We start from the raw sequence: 20,801 nt of genomic DNA, 5'->3' as shown, positions 1-20,801 counted from the left end.
GTGTGCATATGTTGGTAGTGAATGAAGATCATCATAATAAACTCATTTTTACCAACTAAAAGAAAGCGCAGCATCAAGCTGCAGCGTTGCCCTGTGAGAGCACACGGTTTGATAATTGCTTTGATCGCGTGCATTTTATACAGGATCATCGTGTGTACAGGATCAAAGCTATTGGCACAAATAAGCAATATCACGAGTCATTTATGCTTACAGTCCATTCAAATTAAAGGTTATTTATCTATAATAATACCTGCATCAAAAGAGCACCTTTAGATTCAGAAAGAAAACATATTCGGACAAACATCCGACTTATTAAACGCAAACATGGCGACGGAATAAGTTATAAAAAATCTATTAAATCAGCATGCTGATTGCACATGTATTACTTTTTTATTGTTGAATATATTGTTTCACATATTGTCATGTACTGTAAGTTTGAAAACTCAATAAACTGCAATGTCCAAACATATCCACCAGGTGATGCTGTACAATATATTTTTATTTCATGGTGCCTCCTGTGCTTTTCACATAAACTGTACACATAGCTATTATTAAGTTATCACCATTTCCATTTTTATATACATATGTATGTCTACATTAGAGTAATGTGCAAGATCCTGGCAGTAGTGATTCACTGTTAGTGAGAGTACTTTTTTTTTTTTTTTTTACCAAAGCCACATTGTTACAAATTACATATCAAGTTACAGGAATATCACTTTCATAAATACTTGGCACCAACATAGTAAAGTGAAAAGTTGAATAAATATTTGTCAACTGTCTGGTCTCTTGGGAACAAGGGTGTGTCTTTCAAAATAAAGCTGAGATGAGTTCTCATGTTAATACACAGGTAGCCGAGTAACTTGCAGTACTGCTATAACAACACCTATAATATAAAATAACATCAACAATAACAGCTGTGGGACAAATACTAAACGACATGTTTTGTTTGTTCATTAAAAAGATATAACTGCAGTTCACCAAGTGAAGCAACCATAATATCCCGAAATGTTATTTAACACCAGTTAATCTTGGTCCAAAGACTAAGCACGAACTTAAAAAGTGATCTAAACCTGAACACCAAAGACTTTTCAAAAGTAGTGTTAAATGCAATGTTGTTTGACAATGAGTCGTATGCTACAGTTATTACATCCACCTGAAATGTTTGAAAAAGATGTAAAGGCGAAACATTTAAACACTGAATTCATATATAAAAAGCAAAAACTCCACATTTGAATACTACAAAGATTTTGGAAGATTATTAAATATTGGAAATTTGTGAGTTACATTCAACTGTGAGTAAGTATCCTTCATTTGACTTGAAAAAGAGTGAACTTAGCTTAACATTTGTTCAGTGATATTTACACCTGACCCGCGGAGGGAAATCCACATACTAGCTACGACTCGTGTTTCACTTCATCCTCGTGAATAAGTGATTTCTAAACTGTCACTAGTTTGGCAAATCACACATTTATAACAGAGAGCTTTTAATGCAAAGAGTAAACAATTTTGTCATGACAATCAGCACGATATGTTGTCGCTTGCACATGTGATCGCACTTTTACAACGTGTATCTACGTAAAGGGTAGTGCTTCTGTGTAAGTGTCAACTGTTTATCTGTCAGCAGCAGGATCTCTTCTTCTCTGAGTGGATACTGACGAGATGGACAGTCTTCTCCTTTTCTTGGTCTTCCTGCTCTTTCAGAATTCTACGAGACATAATGAGACAAAAATGTAGCAATTTCTAACAGGAGCCTTGATGTGCATCGTGATGCATGAAAATGCAAACGTGCATATGCATTAACTCTGCTCTGTCTTCATCAGTGATTAGTCTGTTCTCGCTATGGGAAGGGTCGTCTGGTGAAACTGTGATGTAAATTCCACTTGCATTCATTTGGGTTTGTTTTGTAAGTGGTTAAGATGTCGTAACAAGTTACTTTATTTGACAGCAAAAATTGCAGACTAGCACGTCAGAGTACCCGTGCTAATAGTGCTGCTATATGCAATGCATGGCAGTGGGTGTCTCTGACGCTCTAGTGTTACAGTCGTGGTCTGTGGCTGCTGCTGACACTGTGCATGGACTCCCCCCTTGAAGACTGACAGAAACCACTCAGGATACTTGGGTGCTAACTACAGTACACGTTTGGCTCATAAGTGCTGACGTTTGAGAGATGGTGTGAAGAACCTTTTTTTCATTGTTGTGTACGGCATGCATTATCTTCCTGTGTAATTTGCTAGATAGTGATAAGGCGCTAGGGATGTTTGAAAAGGTAACCAGTTCAACCAGTCCATGTCCTGAGCTCTCACTCGTGACTTTTTATTTTCCCCAGGAGCAGCTGGCTGATGTATGTGTGCCAAGGACTGAAACCTGCTGTATAACTGTGAGTGCTTTCCATCAGACATATGGCTGCTCATGGGCCCTGCTTACAAGTGCTGGTGTTATCACATACTTTTATTAGACTCTACTGCCTGCAGAACAGGGCTCCCTTTGGACAGGCCGAGTGATACTGGAGCTTCAGGGACTGATCATGCCATAGGGCCCTTCGCATGGTGAGATACCTCACTGCGTTTTCAGAGAACAAAAAATATTCTAGTAACCATTTTCTTTTTTTTCTTGTGTCCAAGACCAGAACCATAATCCTCACTCACACCATAAGATTCACAAACCTACAGTATCCTATCCTGCTGTACAGTGCAGCGAGGAATGCCCAGACCTCTACATTGGAGAGACCAAACAGCCACTTCACAAGCGCATGGCACAACATAGAAGAGCCACCTCCACAGGACAAGTCTCAGCAGTACATCTGCATCTAAAGGTCAAAGGTCACTCTTTCGAGGATGTCAATGTTCACATTTTGGACAGAGAGGACAGATGGTTTGAAAGAGGAGTGAAAGAAGCATCTATGTCCACTGTGAGCGACCATCTTTGAACAGAGGCGGTGGTTTACGACACCAACTGTCTGCCATCTATAATCCAGTTTTGAGTTCCCTCCCCAGACGCCTTAACGCCCACTCACATCCTGGGCCATCTGACCTCAGGAGATCACATGATAAGGTGGGGCCAGGTTTCACAAAGAGCTCACCCGAAACTCTGGCTGATTGGGACCCACACCCAGTTTCACACCTTGGCTCAGGCGATTAGAGGATCATCAGGGGGTCCTTTTGTCCCTCTGTGGGGGGAAACTCCCACTAGGGTTATATCTGGGACTCTCCACCATTTGACCTTAGAACTGAAGAAGCTTCTCGGATGAAGGTGAAACGTCTTCAAGTAACTTAAAGAAGTCCAGACGCTTTTCTTTCCAAGCTCCTTTGACTACAGTATCCTAATTTTTAGCAGTAATTTCATAAAACAGGTTACTGTTACTCTTTTACTTTCACTTGGGCATTTTAAGTGACTGCTTTCTTATTGTTACAAACATTTGACTTACGTCTTTATACAGTACTTACCGCAGTAATGACCAGTTAAAAGTAGTGGTAAATACCAAATGTTTCATGTTTTTGTAATGGTTAATCCAGTAGCATGCTCAAGGTGTGTAACTGAAATTATATTTTTAATGCCAAATTGTAATTACGGTTGTTACTGAATAATTTTAAAATGTGCTGTTTTACAAAAAAGCTGTAGAAAACAGTAAAGAACATTTTTATTTAATGCCAAATTACAGTTATTTATTTACCTTCACTGAACGTGTAAAGCGCGATACAAATACAGGCCGTTTGCCATTTCATGAGCAGAAAAATAAGTTTTAGTGAATAAACATTAAGCTTGATTAATTATTGACTTCTCATAAGTAAGAAGTCCAGTGTGCCAACTCAAACTTGGCTATAAAATTTTTGTTTAATTAAATAACATGTTTCTAATATATTTTTGTTTTCTTGTTTTTATTACAGGTGGTCTAATACATTTGTTAAGTAGTGTATTGTCACATATAACATACATAAAGATGTATATTGGTGCAGGAAGAGTCTCACTGATAATCACTCCACGGTTTGCCAAACTGAAGTTTTCCTGCAGGGCAAAATGTTGCTGAAATGTCATTATTTGTGCTCACCTGGCTAAATGAACCATGGACTCCATGACATTGTACCCAGAGCAGGCGCTGCACTCATAGAACGTCATCTGGCAGTCCTAAAAGAGCCAAAAGGTGACAGATTAAAAGAATCTTACAAGAAAATCTAAAACTTTTAACTAAAACTAAAACTGCTGGAACACATGAATTTCCCCAATGATCCAATGAAGGACAGTAAAAGAAAGAATGTATACTACATTGACCCCGAGGGGAAATTCCTCTCTGCATTTAACCCATTCACTCAGTGAAGCAGTGGGCAGCCATTGGGCGCCCGGGGAGCAGTGTGTAGGGACGGTACCTTGCTCAGGGGTACCTCAGGGTAGCCGTTCAGTGGATTCGAACCACCGACCTTCCGATCGTGGGGAAATAGGATATTTCTATTCTATTCTAAAATGACTTCTGTGCTACCTTGAGAAATGTAGACGATAAATTACACTTAAAATTGTAAAAGCACTAAGAAAGAAACATTTCTTATACAGCAATATTAGTTCACAAGACTCTGTCCAGTAACTATAGAAACTACAACACCCGCTAGAGATTAGAAGGATAAAAAAAACCAACTAAATTATGAATATTAATTATTAATTCATGCTTCTTTTAATTATCCTTCATGTTTCTTTCACTTGTAGTATGACTGACCAGAAACTAACAGTGACTAAAACAGAATCTCATGCTTAGCAGAAACAACACACACAGACCTTGGCTAATCTTTCGCCGATACTTTTCTGAACTTCTCTTTGAGTCTCTTTGTCTGTTTTGTTTCCCAGGAGCATGACGGGGATGTCCTCACCCGCCCCTTCCTGTGAAGCAAGTTAAGGAAAGAGCACAGGCTAAAACAGATCTGTGTCCACTGGGATTAAGTTCATACGTGCCTTGTTTTTTTGAATTTTTGAATTTTTTTTTTATTGAAATTTTTATTTCAGTCAACAACAACAACAACAGATTATAATTTTACATAAAAAGAAATAGGCTGAAGCCTTATGGCTTATACTTATCCTCTCCCTTACCCCCACAGAAATAATCAAATCCTTAACCAAGAAAATAAATAGCATTGATAAATAAGTTGTATAACAGTTTGAAAAGAAATCAATGATAAATCAAGAAATTAAATCAACACAAAAAAATTTTAACAAACCAAATTTCTATAACCTTGTATAATACTAATTTTTAAAATCTTCCTGAAGAAGGACAAAGAAAAACACATCTTCAGTTCATCATTAAGTCCATCCCATAATTTCACTCCCAAAACTGACACACATCTATACTTAACATTGGTTCACTTTAGGCATTTCAAACTTATAAGACCCCCTCATCATATTTTCCATCTCTTAGTTGAAACATACTTAAAATACAAATCGGAGCATTCTTTTTAATCACACGATATATCATTTCTAAAGTTTTAGAATATATAATGTTCATGAATTTTAACATAGATGATCCTACAAAAAACTGGTTGGTGGACTCCCTATATCCAACTTTATTTATTATTCTAATAGCTCTTTTTTGCAATTTAAATATTGAATCCAAATATGTTTTGTATGTGTTCCCCCAAATTTCTGCACAGTAGGTCATATAAGGCAAACAAAGGGAAGTATACAATAAATAAAAGCAGTTCTTATTCAAAAAATCTCTTGTTTTATAAAGAATAGAAATAGACTTGGATAATTTCCGTTTCACATGTTCTATGTGGGGCTTCCAACAAAGTTTATCATCAATAATTACTCCTAAAAATTTTGTCTCATATACTCTTTCAATTTCAACATTATTTAAATTCAATTTTACTTTAATATTACTTAATTAATTGTTTTTTAATGTAATTTTTTTGTTTGTTTTTTATGGCAGGTAAGCAAAATAAAGCAAAACACAAAAATGGGATTGTGGTGTTTTTGTGACTGCCTTACCTTAACACTAGTGAGCCACTGTCTTACAGCTGTGAAACTCTCCTCGGTACTGATATCATACATCACAACCACACCATCAGCCTTACGAAAGAACTGCTTGGTGATGCTTCGATACCTGCAGGACGAGCAGGAGGAAGTAGCAAATTTATGGGTACAGCTCACATAATGGAAAAGTGCTTTTTCTGCCTCTTTAAAGGTAAAAATATGCAAATGTTTTGTCACCGCGTAAGAAAAAAACCGTTTTGTTTGATCATTGCTTCTGTTAGTTGAGAACATTGAGAACATCTAATTTAGAAAGTTTAAAGATCTCAGCCAAATTCACACCTGACAGTGTCTGAAAAGCTCACCTCTCCTGTCCTGCTGTATCCCACAGCTGCAGCGCCACCTGGCTGTTATCCACAGCTATTGTTTTTACACTGTAGTCTATACCTGCACATTCAGACAAAACAAATGACATCATAAGCATATAACGCCAAAGGTTATTATACGTTACAGTTTGATCGTGTCTAAGGCTATTTCAGCCCTGGATTGAACGCTCATTGCTGACAGCACTGCACCCTGAGGAGAAAAAAACTGTCATAACCAACTGTTACAATTAGTGCTGTGCAGGCAAACGCATACAAAGCTCGAGGTCAACCACAGAGCTTTGAAAGCTTTTCTTAAACCAGCTAATGTCTGTTTACACCATAAAATACGTACCCACAGTGGCGGAGGTGCCGGGGTGGAAGGCGTCATCACAAAATCGTCGGAGGAGGCAGGTCTTTCCGACACTAGAATTTCCAACCAGGACGATCTTGAAGAGGCGTTCAGGTGCTAAAGTTGTAACCTCCTCCTAAAGAAACAGGATGAACAGGAATAAGACCTAAAGGATATGGGAACTCGCTTTTTATTGCCAGTCAGCAAAGGCTCGCATATTTCATGTGTGAGAAAGCTTACATTCATGCTGTTCTCTTTGCCAACAGGCTGGCCTCTCGGAGACGAGGGGGTTTCCATTTTCTCCATGCTTTGTTGGTGCGAGGCTGAAGACATGCGAGGATGAATGTCGCTCATCACCAAGTCTACATTGTCTTCATTATCTGAGAGCTTCTTTCCTTCATTGCATTCTTGAAGTGGGGTTTGGACTTGACAGTCATTCAGGAAGGAGGGGAGGTGGTCCTCCTCAATTGAAATGATTCTCCGGAGATGTCCTTGGCCTCTTGCTTGTGCTGCACAAAACGGCTGGCATGACCCATTGACTAAGCGGTGCCTCATAGAGCTGGAGGTTAGTTCCTCCTCATCCTCACTGCAGATAGAAAGTAACAAATACAATAAACATTAATACATAAAATAAATAGCCAAGGCTGTATAAGCTTCGGCTTGCCTTCCATTCAAGGTAATGACATTTGTTACCTTTTGAAGACATCTGTGTTTATGCGTTTCCCGACACCAATTAAAGGCTTCAAACCCGATGTTTTAGAATTCTTTGGTTTCTGCAGAGTCACAGTGTTTATTTGCAATATGGCACGAGAGTCTGATATTTTTATATATATACTGTATTTGCAATCTTTTTAAAAAGGACAAAAATAAAATGAACTGAGAGGGTAAATTTAAATAATCAAAGGAAACACACCTGATAGCAAATGTCTCTTTCATCTCGTAAATGTTTGTTCATCTCCCTGAAAAGAAAGAAGGGATAAAAAATAAAGACTGAGAACTTCAGTCAAAGTGGTTCAAACATTCAAATACATACAAGGCGCAATTTCTTTGTTCTTCAAATTAAATCTTTTTGAAAAACCTTCTTTATACTTAAATCATCAGCAGAAACTTTTCTCTGTTAGATTCAGTTCAGACACTTCAGCCAATGTGTCCTTGTTGTTGTCGCGACTGCTGCCGTTTTGGTCCACAGCAAGTGTAACGCAACTCAGTCAGATTAAGATCAGATTAAATTGGCCGGTCATCATTATGCCACATCTTCGCCCTGATGATTAGGATTCTTGTAATGCTCGATACACGTTTTAAAGGAGCTGGCTGAATGTGAGCATGCAGAATGCTCCTGCATACTTTCCAGTGATCCAGATAACAGGATAAAACAGCGTGCCATTTCAAATGGAAGCCCACTGTCTGTGCAGGATAACAATCATGCTGGACGTAAAAATGCAATACAAAAAAGGGTTTGTCCCATTCAGTTTTTGGACACTGTGTTGAGTTATTTTCTTGATGCATTATTCATTCATTCATTTCAAATTGTTGGTGCTGCAGACAGAGACGTGAAACCGTCCAAACACGCGGTCTGGAGTTACAGAAAAAAGCCTTTGGATAATCGGATAGGAATCGCTGTCATTTACTGTAAAGCAACATTTCTTTCAAAAGCAGATCAAAAACTCATCTTCTGAAAAGGCTTCGAGGCTGAGAAACTAATCAGTCTTTCTTTGTCATGGGACTGGTACACTTGTAAAAGATGAATTACCAACTGAGATGTTTGCTCCTCAGTGCTGTTCTGGTTTAGTTAAACAACAAATCTCACATGAAAACAGAAAGAAATTACTTTGTTCGATAACTTGTTTCGGTTGCGAAAATTGGCTTTGGAGCTCATCAGTGGGAAAGAAATAGAGACAAAACACCCAACACTCATGTCATGTTTCTGTACACTCCTATTCTTTCTAAAGCAGACATGTACAGCTGTACCTTCTTTATTCTGATCCGTACCTTAGCAGGTCCAGTTGTTTAAGGAGACTTTCTCGCTCTCTCTGCAGGCCTTCAGTTAGTCTGTATATTTCTCTATTTTAAACAGCAAGACAACAGTGATTATTAATACTCTGTGATTGCATTATACTGTATTTTGTATGTACACTTCTCACATATGACTTGATCAAGTTTATAGTGTTTCGAAACAGTTTTTACAGCATCAGTAATTAAAAAAAACACAACTGACAGACTGTGGGTTCATACAAAAGTCAATATATAAGAATAAATGCCAATGAAATCAGAAATACTTACAATATGAGTAAGAGTATGAGTTCTACGAGTTCATATACTTTTGTAAATATTTTTAGATGTTTAATAGCTTATTAACCGTCGGGTTTGCATGATGACAGTAAAAAGTTGGACATTACTTTGTTTTTACAAATTATATTTATGTCTTCAGTATCAAAGTTTTGCATCCTAATCAATCAGCAACAGATAAGAAATTGAGAGACCGAGAGCTCGAGGTACCAAAACATCAGATAAACCGAGATCAGTCATCGCTTACATCTCTTTTTCTTCATGTAGCCGTGTGGACTGCTCTTGCAGTAAACTCAGCTGCTCCTGTGCCAACATCAGCTCCTGGGAGGTGTTTTCCAGCTCTTGTGCCAACTCGTCATTTGTCTGCTTTAACTTCACATTCTCCACCTTGGTCACATGCTGCTCGCTGTGTAGTTCCTGGCACTGACTCTCCAGCTGGAGGTAGGTGGGTAGCAAAAAAAGAAAAAAGAAAAAGAAGACACCTCAGATAAGATAGATAAATATAACTGGTTACACTGTCTCTTTAAATACGACAGCATTTCATGAATACTCATTATAAATGCCTGATGCAACTTTAACTTCTATTAATATGAGGAATGTTAGCAGACAGCATGAAGCTACGATACAGTAACATCAGATATGTTACTGCATTAAGATCAGATTAAATTAGCCAGTCATGATCAGAGATGGGCAGTAACGCGTTACTGTAATCTGATTACCTTTTTCAAGTAACGAGTAAAGTAAGGGATTACTATTGCAAAAACGGTAATTAGATTACCGTTACTTTCCCGTAGGAACGCTGCGTTACTGAAACCGTGATTTTTTGCGAGAATGTCTCATGACAGTGACGTAAGCGAGTGCGACGTTCGTGACAACAGCTGTGTGCAGATCAACAATGGATCATATATCGAGTGCAGAGAGAGTATGAGCGTGCAGCGTTTAAAGCGTGGAAGTACTGACCTTACTTTGAGTTTGATTCCATAAAAAGTGACAAAAACATTAGTGTCCGTTGTGCGTGGGAAGAAAACTTCTTTTTACAGCGAAAAAAACCCCTAAACAAGCTCTGAGTGCGCAATGACGTAATGGGAAACTCACAGAGAAACTCGCGGATTCTTCCACTGACCGCTGCACACCTGCACCAGGGTAAACCTCCGCCTACCCCACTCCTGCTTTACAGGTGAAAATAGAGCAACAGGACCGCTAGTCTTTGATGTTATTTATTTTCTGCTGTGTTTTACTTGCATCTATTTGAAAGACTGAGTGTAATCACACAAAAATATTTTATTTTATGTGCTGGAATGTGCAGAAAATAGGTTTAAATGTTAAACTAATTTCTTCCAGTCAGAGAATGTTGCAGATAATTAAATTTTTGCTTGATGCATAAAGTTAAAAGATTAAAACTAATAAAACAAGTTTTAAAAAGAGACTTTTCCATTTGATTACATTTTGTATGATGGATTATGCAGAAAAAGTAGAATTGGGCTGAAAGATCTATCGCTTTATCACCTATTCAGGTTGTAAATCGTGTTTTTAAAAAGTAACTAAGTAACTAAGTAATTAATTACTTTTGAAAATAAGTAATCAGTAAAGTAACGGGATTACTTTTTTGGGGAAGTAATCAGTAAATAGTTACTGATTACTTTTTTCAAGTAACTTGACCAACACTGGTCATGATTATACAGCCTCTTAACCTGCTTTTTAGGATTCTTGTCCTTGTTAATAATGTGATGTTGTCTAATACGCTTTAAAGGAGTTGTCTGAATGTGAGCGTGCAGGATGCTCCTGTATACTTTAGGCATTTTTCCAGTTATGATTCAGGTAACAGGATAAAACAGTGTGCCGTTTCAACTAGAGGCTCAAAGTCTGTGGAGAATAACAATCCCACAGGTGTCAAAATGCCACAAAGATGCACAAAGAAAAAAATAAAATTGGGTTTTCCGCGTTGCAACTTTTGGACACTGTGTTGAGTTATTTGCATTATTCATGCCTTCGTTTTAAAATGTTGGTGCTGCTGACAGAGCCATGTGAAACCGTCCAAACACTTGTGGTCTGGAGTGCATTCGGTGCATAAACCAGTAAAAGAGAATAATCAGCATCAGACTGGATGCTGCTTAAGCTTTAGCAGCCATTACGATGTGTGGTTGATTGTTCTGCATAAACAGCAAACCAGCATGACCAGAACTAATGTTCAGCTTGGTAATTAATCATAAAAGCATAAAGGTGTGATATAACCTGCTACTATCTGTCTAACATTTATGGTCAAGAGTGAATTACTTTATGATTCTGTTATCTGTCGTGTCTCACATGTTTTAACAACTGAATTTACCTCACTTGGGTTAAAGAGTTTCATCTGTAATTTCTTTTCTCTCTATTAGATTTCATCTAAATACTCCAGCGTGGGACAGTGGAGGAAATCATTCAGCTAAATTCAGCTCACTCTTTTCTGTTTCTGGAACAGTTGTTCCAGCGCCTTCTCCTTACGGGACAGCTGCAGCTCCAGGTCCTGACTGCGAGACAGAAACCGCTCATAGTCCTTCAGTGGACAAAGAACAAAGTTGAAAAGTCAGATTAAAATGCAAAACATCTGACAGAGCAAAGGTAAGTCGACTCTAACAGAAAACACCAGTGATTGCTTTGTACCTGCAGCACAATTCTCTCCTTTTCACTTTTTATTTGCTGCTCCATCTCCTCGTATAGTCGCTGGATCTCATTATCATGTGTTGCTGCTTTCCTGATTTAGATATAATAGTTAGATATAATATTGTGCAATGTTGACATAACAGATCTATAAAATTGATCACTAAAATAATAATGCACTAGAGAGAAAAAGCTTCTGTAAATGAAATCTGAAAAACTTCCAATAATATTTCAACCTTTCATGACGACTGCATCAAATATACATGAATGTTTTCTGACCTTTTGAGAGCACTCTCCATCTCCCTCTTCTCCTGGTTGGCCTCTCGGATCTGGGATGTCACTCTACCTAGGAAGTCCTCGAAATTGGATAAAAGGTGTGGTTCATCCCGGCGCAGCTGGGCCCAAAGACTGCGCACTTCAGCAGGACTGATGGGACAAAATTAAGCAGATAATTGCAGCGGCTAAGCCGAATTCATTTACTGATATCAGATGTAAGTAAGTAAGTAAGTAAAACTTTATTTATACAGCACCTTTCAAGATAAAAATCACAAAGTGCTTCACAGAAGCTAAAACCTGAAAATAAAAATCAACCAAAAGCAAGTTTAAAAAGATGAGTTTTTAGCTGTTTTTTAAAAGCGACCACTGAGTCCACAGATCTCAGGCTCAAAGGGAGAGACTTCCACAATCTGGGGGCCACAGTTACAAAAGCTTTGTCGCCTTTTGTTTTCAGCCTCGTGTGTTGGACAGCAAGCAAGCCCTGGTCACATGACCTCAGGGACCTGCTGGGAATGTATGGATGCAAAAGTTCACTTATATATGTTGGTGCTTGTCCATGCAGAGCCCTGAAGGTCAAGGTCAAAACCTTAAACTGGATTCTGAATTTAACGGGGAGCCAGTGCAGCTGGATCAGCAGGGGTGTGACATGGGAGGACTTGGTCAGAAGCTTTGCAGCAGCGTTCTGAACAACTTGCAGACGCTCCAAAGAGGCTTTACACAAACAAGTAAACAAAGAATTACAATAGTCCAGACGAGATGAAACAAATGCATGAATGACAAAGATGTCTTTGTCACAAGGGTTCATGAGGAAAAAAGTACCGTTATTTGGACGAAAAATAGAAGTAATGCGGTGGGGAATGTTAGAGATTTTACCACAGCAACAGCACATGACAATAACAATGAATAAAAGCAGCTCCTCCGGTGTCACATCATTTTTAAAAGGATATTTTATGTTTAACCTTGAGAAATCGCTAATTATTATTGCACTGTAAGAATCTAACTATAACGCTCTTCATGCTGGTTTAAATGTTTTTTTATGTGCTTCAATGTCTACAACCAATGCATTAAAAAAACAGAAATAGCATTAAGTCTGACAATCAGAGTCAGAGGTTGTTTTTACACTGTGACCTCGTCCATATAATAAACTCTACAAACATGAAAATTTAGTATTTTCTAGACGAGAAGTTGCAGCTGCTCGCAGTGAAGGAATTCTTACGATACAACTTTTGATTTTTGCTTGGAAAGCATTTGCTTCAGAGCTTAAATTCTGTTTGGCGAGCTCTCTGTGTCTGACCCTGAGGTACACAGAAGTGTATGTGACCCCCAACCACCGCCACTGGCAGGAGTCGCTATAGTAACCTCTCCTCACAGATTTTTACTAATCAGCTTCTGAGCAGGTCCTTTGCTTCTGATTTGGTCTTCATACAACCTGGTACGGCCTATTGTCTTCTGACAACTGACCCTGTAGTACCATATGCACAGAATTTATTCAGAAATGTTCCCATTCCCCTCTGTTCCCTGGCAACGACTACATGCCACATTTACACTGTTAGCTCATCTCTATTTCCCTCATTTAGTTTATCTTGCTATAAAATTTGCCGTATTTTATTTTAGATCACCTAACTCTACTTTTTTTATACTCTTTATTTTATCTGGGTGCTAAAAAACAAACAAACGATGACTTTAAGGTAGATATCATGTAGTTGGTGCAAAATTAGAGCATTTGACTTGAAATGGGACACTAATAAAACAACCAAGACCAAACAGCTTTAGGTCAATGCAGGTGGAGCCACCAATGCCCTCCTAAGCAGCTGTAATCAGAATCACTTTATTCATCCCAGTGATATTATGTGGTCACAGTTTCTCCAACACAGTAATAATAGCAACTAACTAAACTAAATTAAATAATACAATTTATTATATATTGCAAATATATTACAAAATATGGAAAATATAACAACAGCTCTAATAAATACAAAAAGCTGTAACTATAAATATCCCAGTACATTACACAAAATGAAAAATATATTAAATAAAAGCAACAAGTGTTGATTTCTGGAACATCTATAACCTGTTACATTCTGTTCCTACTATGGAACAGAATAACAACAGCTTATCAACGTGTCTTTAAGTTATTAGACTAAGAAAGTCAGAAACATCTTGAAATATTTATTCTCCAGGTCTGCCCAAAATCAATATCAGTTAGTGCTGCACAAATTCATCTGAACTAAAATGTCATTGTTCACCTCTAACCAGGTAGGTGGAAGCCAACAGGATGTGTAAGTCTGGCATCCACCTCCACTACTGTTTGCTTTTATTGAGTTAGAGTTGCTTGTTAAAGGTTAGTCTAGTCATGCATTTCGTAAGAGTCTGTTACTACATAGCTTTCATGCTAACAAAGAAAACTCTAAACAGACCTCAACAGCAGTTACAAAGAAGCAGTCATGAAAGAGGAAAAAACAGAACCAAGTGCGCCAGCGCTTATATTATATTTTTACATGCTGTGGAGCCATTTTTGGGAGCATTTCAAGTTGATATACATCAATACAACCATTATAGCCCAAATTTTAATAATATGTCTGCATTAAGTGCATAGTAATTACATAAATTGCAAAAAAGTGCAATAAACTACAAAAAAATTGAAAATCGTTTTTGTTTTTTTTAACATGTATTTCTAGTTAGAGAAATTTAAGAGGCTTATCCCTCAAAACTGTAAATACAAAAAAGTTGCACAAAATAGTTTCCCACCACAGGAAATTTATTTTGAGTGTCTTCATAGTTTTATTTTTGAAATACACCAATTTTTACATACTGCAGGAAAAACAAAAATAAATATTATAATGCAAATTTGCAAAAAAGCAGCATATGCATCAAAATAAACTATTTCCAGCAGTGCAATATGAGTCCTAAGCATCCCAGAAACAACACAGAAAGTCATAAAGTCAAACATAACTTTTAAAAACACCAGTATAGGCTCATGAGGCCTTGATGGTAAAAAACTACATTTCCGCAAAATGATGTCACTTCTGGTTTCGGGTAGGTCATGGCGGACATGCGATAGTTCGTGCTGATGGACGTAGGAAGTGTTACGAACAGCTGATCGGATCGGCAAAGCGTGTTTCCCAAAATGTTTGTTTACCGAATTTCCCAGAGGAACCCACCCGAGGGATTAATAAAGTTTTATCTTATCTTATCTTTCTGGAATATTATGTTTTTGTTGCTGCAAGTGCTTTTTATGCAGTTTTTGCAAAGCTATATGTGGAAGGAAACCGTGACTTAGGACAAGCTGATGGCATAAGATGTAAGTACAACTCCTCCGCAAAAAAAATTATTGTGCTAGCTCACGTGGTTGCAGAGCTACCAGGATTTAAAAATAGTTACGCAAAACGGAGCGTGCCCACTCTGACCGGTTTTAAAGGGTTAATGAGGTTTGTGAAGGCAGTTTTAAGTATAAAGATTTTGAGGAAATCAAGTTTCTTTGAAAATCCTAAGGCGTAACACTAAATTACTATGTTTTTAATGTAATCATATAAAAATGACTTGAAATTTTAAGCAGACATACTCTACCAAGAGCCAAGAGGTTTGCTTATAAGAGGAAACAAAGTTTTTCTCATGCTGATTAAAGTATCAGGCTTTAAATAGGTTTTCATTTCAAATTTAATGTACAAAATGCACAAAGGTGTGCAAAGACACTCATACGGTACTCACTCTTCAAAGACATTGTTGGCTCCAAGGCTCTCCATAAGCATGCAAAAGTGTTTTTCCTCCTCATCCTCTTCTGCTTTTACCAGGCCCTCTTCTGTGTGTGTCTGGTACAGGACCTCTGGCAAGCTGTTCTTCTCCCCCATGACTTCCTCTTCAGCAATGGTATTACCAAACAAAAAGGAACCTAAAAAAAGATCAAGAGCTTAGATGATTAATAAGAAGTGTGATGCTACTATTTGAACATGAAACAGAGAGAAAACGTACTAAAGCCGGAGGAGAACTCTTCCAGGGTGAGGTATCCGTTGTTATCAGAATCAAGGGTATCAAATACATTCTCCAACTCCTCCGCACTTAGAGGAAGCTCACTGTTCAGCCGCTGTTAATCAAGACAGAAAATACAGCAGATATTCAAGGACATTATTAGTACTGTAACTTTACAGTAGAGTTTTATAAGGAGAGTCGTGCGCAGTGGAAATTGTGAGCTAAGGAACAGTCAGGTTATTTTCCTTTTATTCCTGGTGATTCTAAATTGAACCAAATTAGCTCTAGAGCTTCTTTAACAGATATATATCTTGTTTAGCAAAACGCTGTTTCACACAAACAATCTTTCGCGTGTAGCTACAGCCTTCAGTTTGTGACCATCGGCATCTCCACTGGAAATGATGGCGACGCAAGACTATCAATCTCTCATAATCTTTAAGAATTTAAGGCTTTAAAAGGTTAATCCAAAGGAACGTGGGAAAGAGAGTCTCCTAAAGAACTGCACATGACACCAACTTCTTTTCTTTAACAAAAGCCAACACAACCACACCTCTGCAAGCAATTTGAGTTTATGTGATGTTTACACTGTTGCAAATGTTGACTGATGCTCACCCTTAAAATCTAGGGCAGGGAAACAGAAATGATACCATCTTTCTACAACTATCAGCTGTTCCTGTGAAGTGTTATCTGAAGAACACATCCCTTATGTTGGCAAACAGTTCAACTGTAAAGCCGCCCCCTTCGTGATCGCGGTTGGAAGTGTATTTTAAGCTGTGAAGCCAAGTGAAAACGACTCAGCCACTGAAATTGCAATGTCAACAGTGAAAATAAACTTAAGCGGCGCTGTTTATTTAGCCGTTATGTTGTCACAGTCGTCGTCAGCTGAAAGCAAAGTGTGAAAACAAACCCTGTAACACGACAAGGTATTGCCTTTAAGTAGAGAGCAGTCAGTGCAGATGTTCATATAAATAATTTTGAGGACTGGACCGCCGTCATCATTACTAGTTAAATTAGAAACCATTATCATAAACCGCAGATCAAAGCTTATCTTCTACGCGTTTGTCCTCCTCAGAGCAAGAGCCTAGAAGTGCTTCATCAAAGTGGAAGCCGTGGCCTGGATGAATATCTGAATCTGCACAATAATGTGAGTGGAGGAGCTGCATGACAAAGCTTCCGCATGGCTCTCTGTCTCTGAGTGTCTATTATGTCGCTTTGAAAAGGGTGTGCATGTCGTATCCGTGTCCTGTTCAGCATCATTAATGAGTGTGCAGACACATCCCTGCATATTATTCTGGATAAATGATGACCTGTTATCTTTAAACACAATAAAAATGTGATGTGTAAACTGTGGTTTTAGAATAATGATTGAAACAGTGCAAAAACGTAACTGATTAGGAATGATTAAAGTTGGTAGTAATTATGTTTTCTAATTCTTCTGCTGGCTACTATGGAATAAATTATTTCTAGTAATGTTAAAACAGATTATAACACTAGTTTAAAGATAGCAGAACTTTATCAGTCGTCCTTAAACCAGAAGCCTCACCTGCATGTCCCGTCGGGTGATGAAACCCTTGTTCTCGATGTCGCACATCTGGAAGAACTCGTGGGTTTTCTCCAGGATAGTGTTCTGTCCAACGTTCCCGTTCCCACTCGTACTTGCCTCATCACTGCTTTCTTGGCTTCGCCAGGCGGTATGGGCCAACATGGAGTTCATGGCACTGGCGTTGGCAAATGGAGCAGTAAAAGCTGCCATGGTAACTATGAGTCTGTTGATAGAAGATCGTTTGCCACGTCCTTCATATGAGCCAGGTACAGACTGAGGCGTGCAGGAAAAAGATCCCAAACGAGTGAAGCTTCAGTCTGCTGAACATCTGAGGCTTTCACCAATGTCACCGACTGTCATCTCTTAGCAACCACCTCTTTAATTACCAGATCAAACCTATGAGAGAGACAAAAAGAGTGTTCAGTTATGACTGCTTTCCCATTAAATATATCTTTTTTTGTTGTTCTATATGCAAAAGTGTATAGAAATGAAAGATTTGTATAAAAACATGAAGTCTATAAAAGGGAGTTTTGTTTGATACATCTAATTAAACTAATATTAATTGGTTACAATCGTATAACAGACAAGAATCGCTCATTTAAAATGTGTAGTTTTACAACAAATCCTGATTCTGTTTTTGACTAACATAGTACGTGCTGCACACCTAAAACTACTGCTGCTCTTCTCTTTACATTCAGGGAAGACGGCTGCTGCTGAAAGTAATGTCATCTGACAAGTAAACCCAAAACTGCAGCTGAAACTTGTGGTATGACAAGGGTGGTCTTTGGCAGGAAATATTGACTGATTACTCTACTACTGGTGGGTTTTATGCAGACAACAGTTCTGTGTGCATTGGTTTGGAAGACTGCCTTCGACTTGTGCACGGTGACTTTGCTCAATCGATTTATAAACAGCAGCTTCTGAAGCTGTGTGTGATGACCTACGCAAATGCAGACATGTGGAACAGACAGGGGAAAAATCTGACATGCATGTAGGCAGGTAAAAGAACAGATGAGAAAGCAGGTTCAGACACACACTGGCAAACCCACATGGAAGGACCTTCAAACTTAAGGGCAAGTCAAATGATTCATATTTGCTTTGCTCATAAAGTTGACTTAAAAATGTCTGTATTATATTTAATCTAAACTGGTTTGGCAAACCTTGATGATAAAGTAAACATTTTACCACAGATTTAACTTTTTACATTTATCTATTACAGCATTTGGTGTCCAGCCATCTCAATGGTTGCATAAACTGTTAAACAATATTAGCTATTGTTTAATATGCTACAATTGTGTAACATTTAGCATGTCAAGCCTCATGAGGTCTATGCAAAAGACAATGATTAAGAATTTCAGAGGAAACAAGAAAGGGAACTAAGGTGAATTGCTGTTTCAAGAGGGTGATGTAGTGCTTTTTTTCCTCAGGCTCATAATATCAACAATAATATTGTCTATAATCGTTCCAGCCTTTAACCACATAAGCACACAAGGTTAATGCCTCCTGTGTTAAAACTTGGAAATGTTGTCTATACTTTTAGAGAAAACAAATAAATACTTTTTTTAATGCCTGGATCCTTGTTTTCACTGCCAGAAAACTGTCCTTTTCCTAAGATCCAGTGTTTAAACACATAAAAGGTACCTGCTTTGCATAGCTGCCTTATCTGTCTCTGGGGTTGGCATGTAACAGCTGTTAGAGCTACAGCAGTTAGCAACATTTAAGCAAACATTGTGGTCAGGGCTAGACTGAGACAATTTAAGTTGTTGGTCTCCAACTAAACACAACAGTCATAACCTTTATTTTCCATTCTTTCAACTAGCCCGTCACAGATCAATAACTGACAAAACTGAGGTGGCATTTCTCAGACCTGTTCATGACAACTACAATTAAATATAAAGTCTAATAATAATCCTCTTGAGAAAATTTTTGACAAGTTGACAAAAAAGTGGACTTTTTTGCAACACATCGTCAGAATATTTCACAACATGTAAACTGTCCTCTGCTTTCTTCCTCTTATAAAAACTGATTAAGTGTCACACTTGTATTTTTAACCTGTATTTACACAAAATACATTTTAATGCACAGCTTAAAACTAATGACTGGGACTGTTTTTATTTAAGTTCAGCGGGTCATAACCTCCTGTCTTCTGCCAAGTCGTCCAATGTTTTTATATCGCTGCATGTGTCGGCAGAATATTTCACGTATTACAGGCTGCCAAACAAAAATATTCACTCAACTTCCTAAAAAGTCAACGGCATCTAAATATAACAACCGTCGATTTTCCGCCACAGGGTGGAGTATGTCCAACTTCAATTTGTTAAATAAATACCAGTTACACCTGTCAAGCAGTCAAATTAATCGTCACATGGTAAACGAGACAAAGCTAAGAGAAAAGAATAGCTCAGGTTTCAGTTCACGTGTGGCTTGACAAGTTAAAACGTAACGTTTACTTCATTTCCGATGTTGTAAAACTTCCTGCGGCAACTGAAATCTTCTCAATATAAAAATACTGCAATAACAACAGTGCAAACAAAGGTACTGCATGAACATATTAAAAAGTCTTCCCGAAAACATACAGTTGTAACGTTTGGCTAGCAACAACGACAATGTGCAACCTGTTACTAAGTATTTAGCGGGGAATGGGTAAAGTACGTACCCGTGACTAAAAAGTAGAATTCAAGTAGAAGAAAATAAATATCTTGCGCTGTATCAGCCTCATCCGCTTCATATGAAGTTCTCTGTTTACTATAAACTCCCTTGTGTGGTTGGGTGTGTGTGTAAAGGAACTTGAGTGAGCAGCACTGACGGGGCAAACTCGGAGGGAGGGACTTCAGCCAAGTCATCGCTGGTAACCGTAGCAACGGTAACAAGGAAGTCCACACGCGGTAAGCAGCCACTCAGGAGCCACCGTCAGCCGCGAGGAAACTTCTTGTAAGATGTGTTATCTTTCTTGGTAGTATTAGCAGTATTTCCTTATACTACACTAACTTTGTAAAGTATGAGGAAATAACCCAAATTCGTAAGAGAGTGTGCCCTGCAGCTTGTTTTAAGACACAAAAGAGAGGTTGTGTCGTTGTTTTACAGGTTGTGTTACAGGTTTTACGTGTAATGAATCCTTATGTCTACACAAGAACCACCGTATTGTGTGAGTGGTATTCACATTTTTTTATGGTAGACATTGATAAAGGACTTTAATTGGAAAATTATCAAGGACAAAATTATAAACTAAACAAAATCATGATTCTATTTATATTGGGCGAGTTTAACTAGACTAGGCTGGGGACACTATATTGGCCTATTTATGTAATAAAAAAATGAAATAGGCCTGTCTGTACTCTGAAACTCAAGGTCTTGAGCCTCAACATATTTTTCACTAAAAATCACCTGAATGAAGCTAGCCAGATAGCCGTGCTAACTCCAGAGTGACAGTCTG

At 38.1% G+C, this 20,801-nt stretch overlaps 1 protein-coding gene across 1 annotated transcript; it reads right to left on the bottom strand.

Moving 5' to 3' along the window:
- Window positions 1–481: 481 nt before the first annotated feature.
- On the bottom strand, window positions 482–20,208 carry cracr2aa (calcium release activated channel regulator 2Aa). The gene is made up of 18 exons (XM_087842840.1): window positions 20,025–20,208; window positions 17,369–17,764; window positions 15,829–15,940; window positions 15,568–15,748; window positions 11,863–12,009; window positions 11,587–11,677; window positions 11,384–11,479; window positions 9,194–9,381; window positions 8,650–8,721; window positions 7,574–7,619; window positions 7,354–7,433; window positions 6,901–7,246; window positions 6,664–6,796; window positions 6,312–6,393; window positions 5,965–6,079; window positions 4,762–4,863; window positions 4,046–4,122; window positions 482–1,705 (listed from the first exon to the last, which is right to left on the bottom strand). The coding sequence occupies exons 2-18, from the start codon at window positions 17,576–17,578 to the stop codon at window positions 1,618–1,620; spliced, it is 2,166 nt and encodes a 721-aa protein (XP_087698966.1). The 5' UTR covers window positions 17,579–17,764; window positions 20,025–20,208; the 3' UTR covers window positions 482–1,617.
- Window positions 20,209–20,801: the final 593 nt, after the last annotated feature.

The sequence above is a fragment of the Neolamprologus brichardi genome, chromosome 7 (genome assembly GCF_056152115.1).
Source record: "Neolamprologus brichardi isolate AB-2024 chromosome 7, ASM5615211v1, whole genome shotgun sequence".
NCBI lineage: Eukaryota > Metazoa > Chordata > Actinopteri > Cichliformes > Cichlidae > Neolamprologus > Neolamprologus brichardi.
Note: the sequence above shows the minus strand (reverse complement) of the source record. Positions and strands in the feature narration are given on the sequence as shown.

Bases quoted from the DNA above. Each gene is read 5' to 3' on its own strand.
- cracr2aa (XM_087842840.1), bottom strand. From the start codon at position 17,578: ATGGCAGCTTTTACTGCTCCATTTGCCAACGCCAGTGCCATGAACTCC. The intron at 8,722-9,193 runs GTAAGCGATGAC...TGTTTAAAATAG, and splicing joins CTACATGAAGAAAAAGAGAT to AGAAATATACAGACTAACTG. The intron at 6,797-6,900 runs GTAAGCTTTCTC...CTGTTTCTTTAG, and splicing joins GCAAAGAGAACAGCATGAAT to GAGGAGGTTACAACTTTAGC.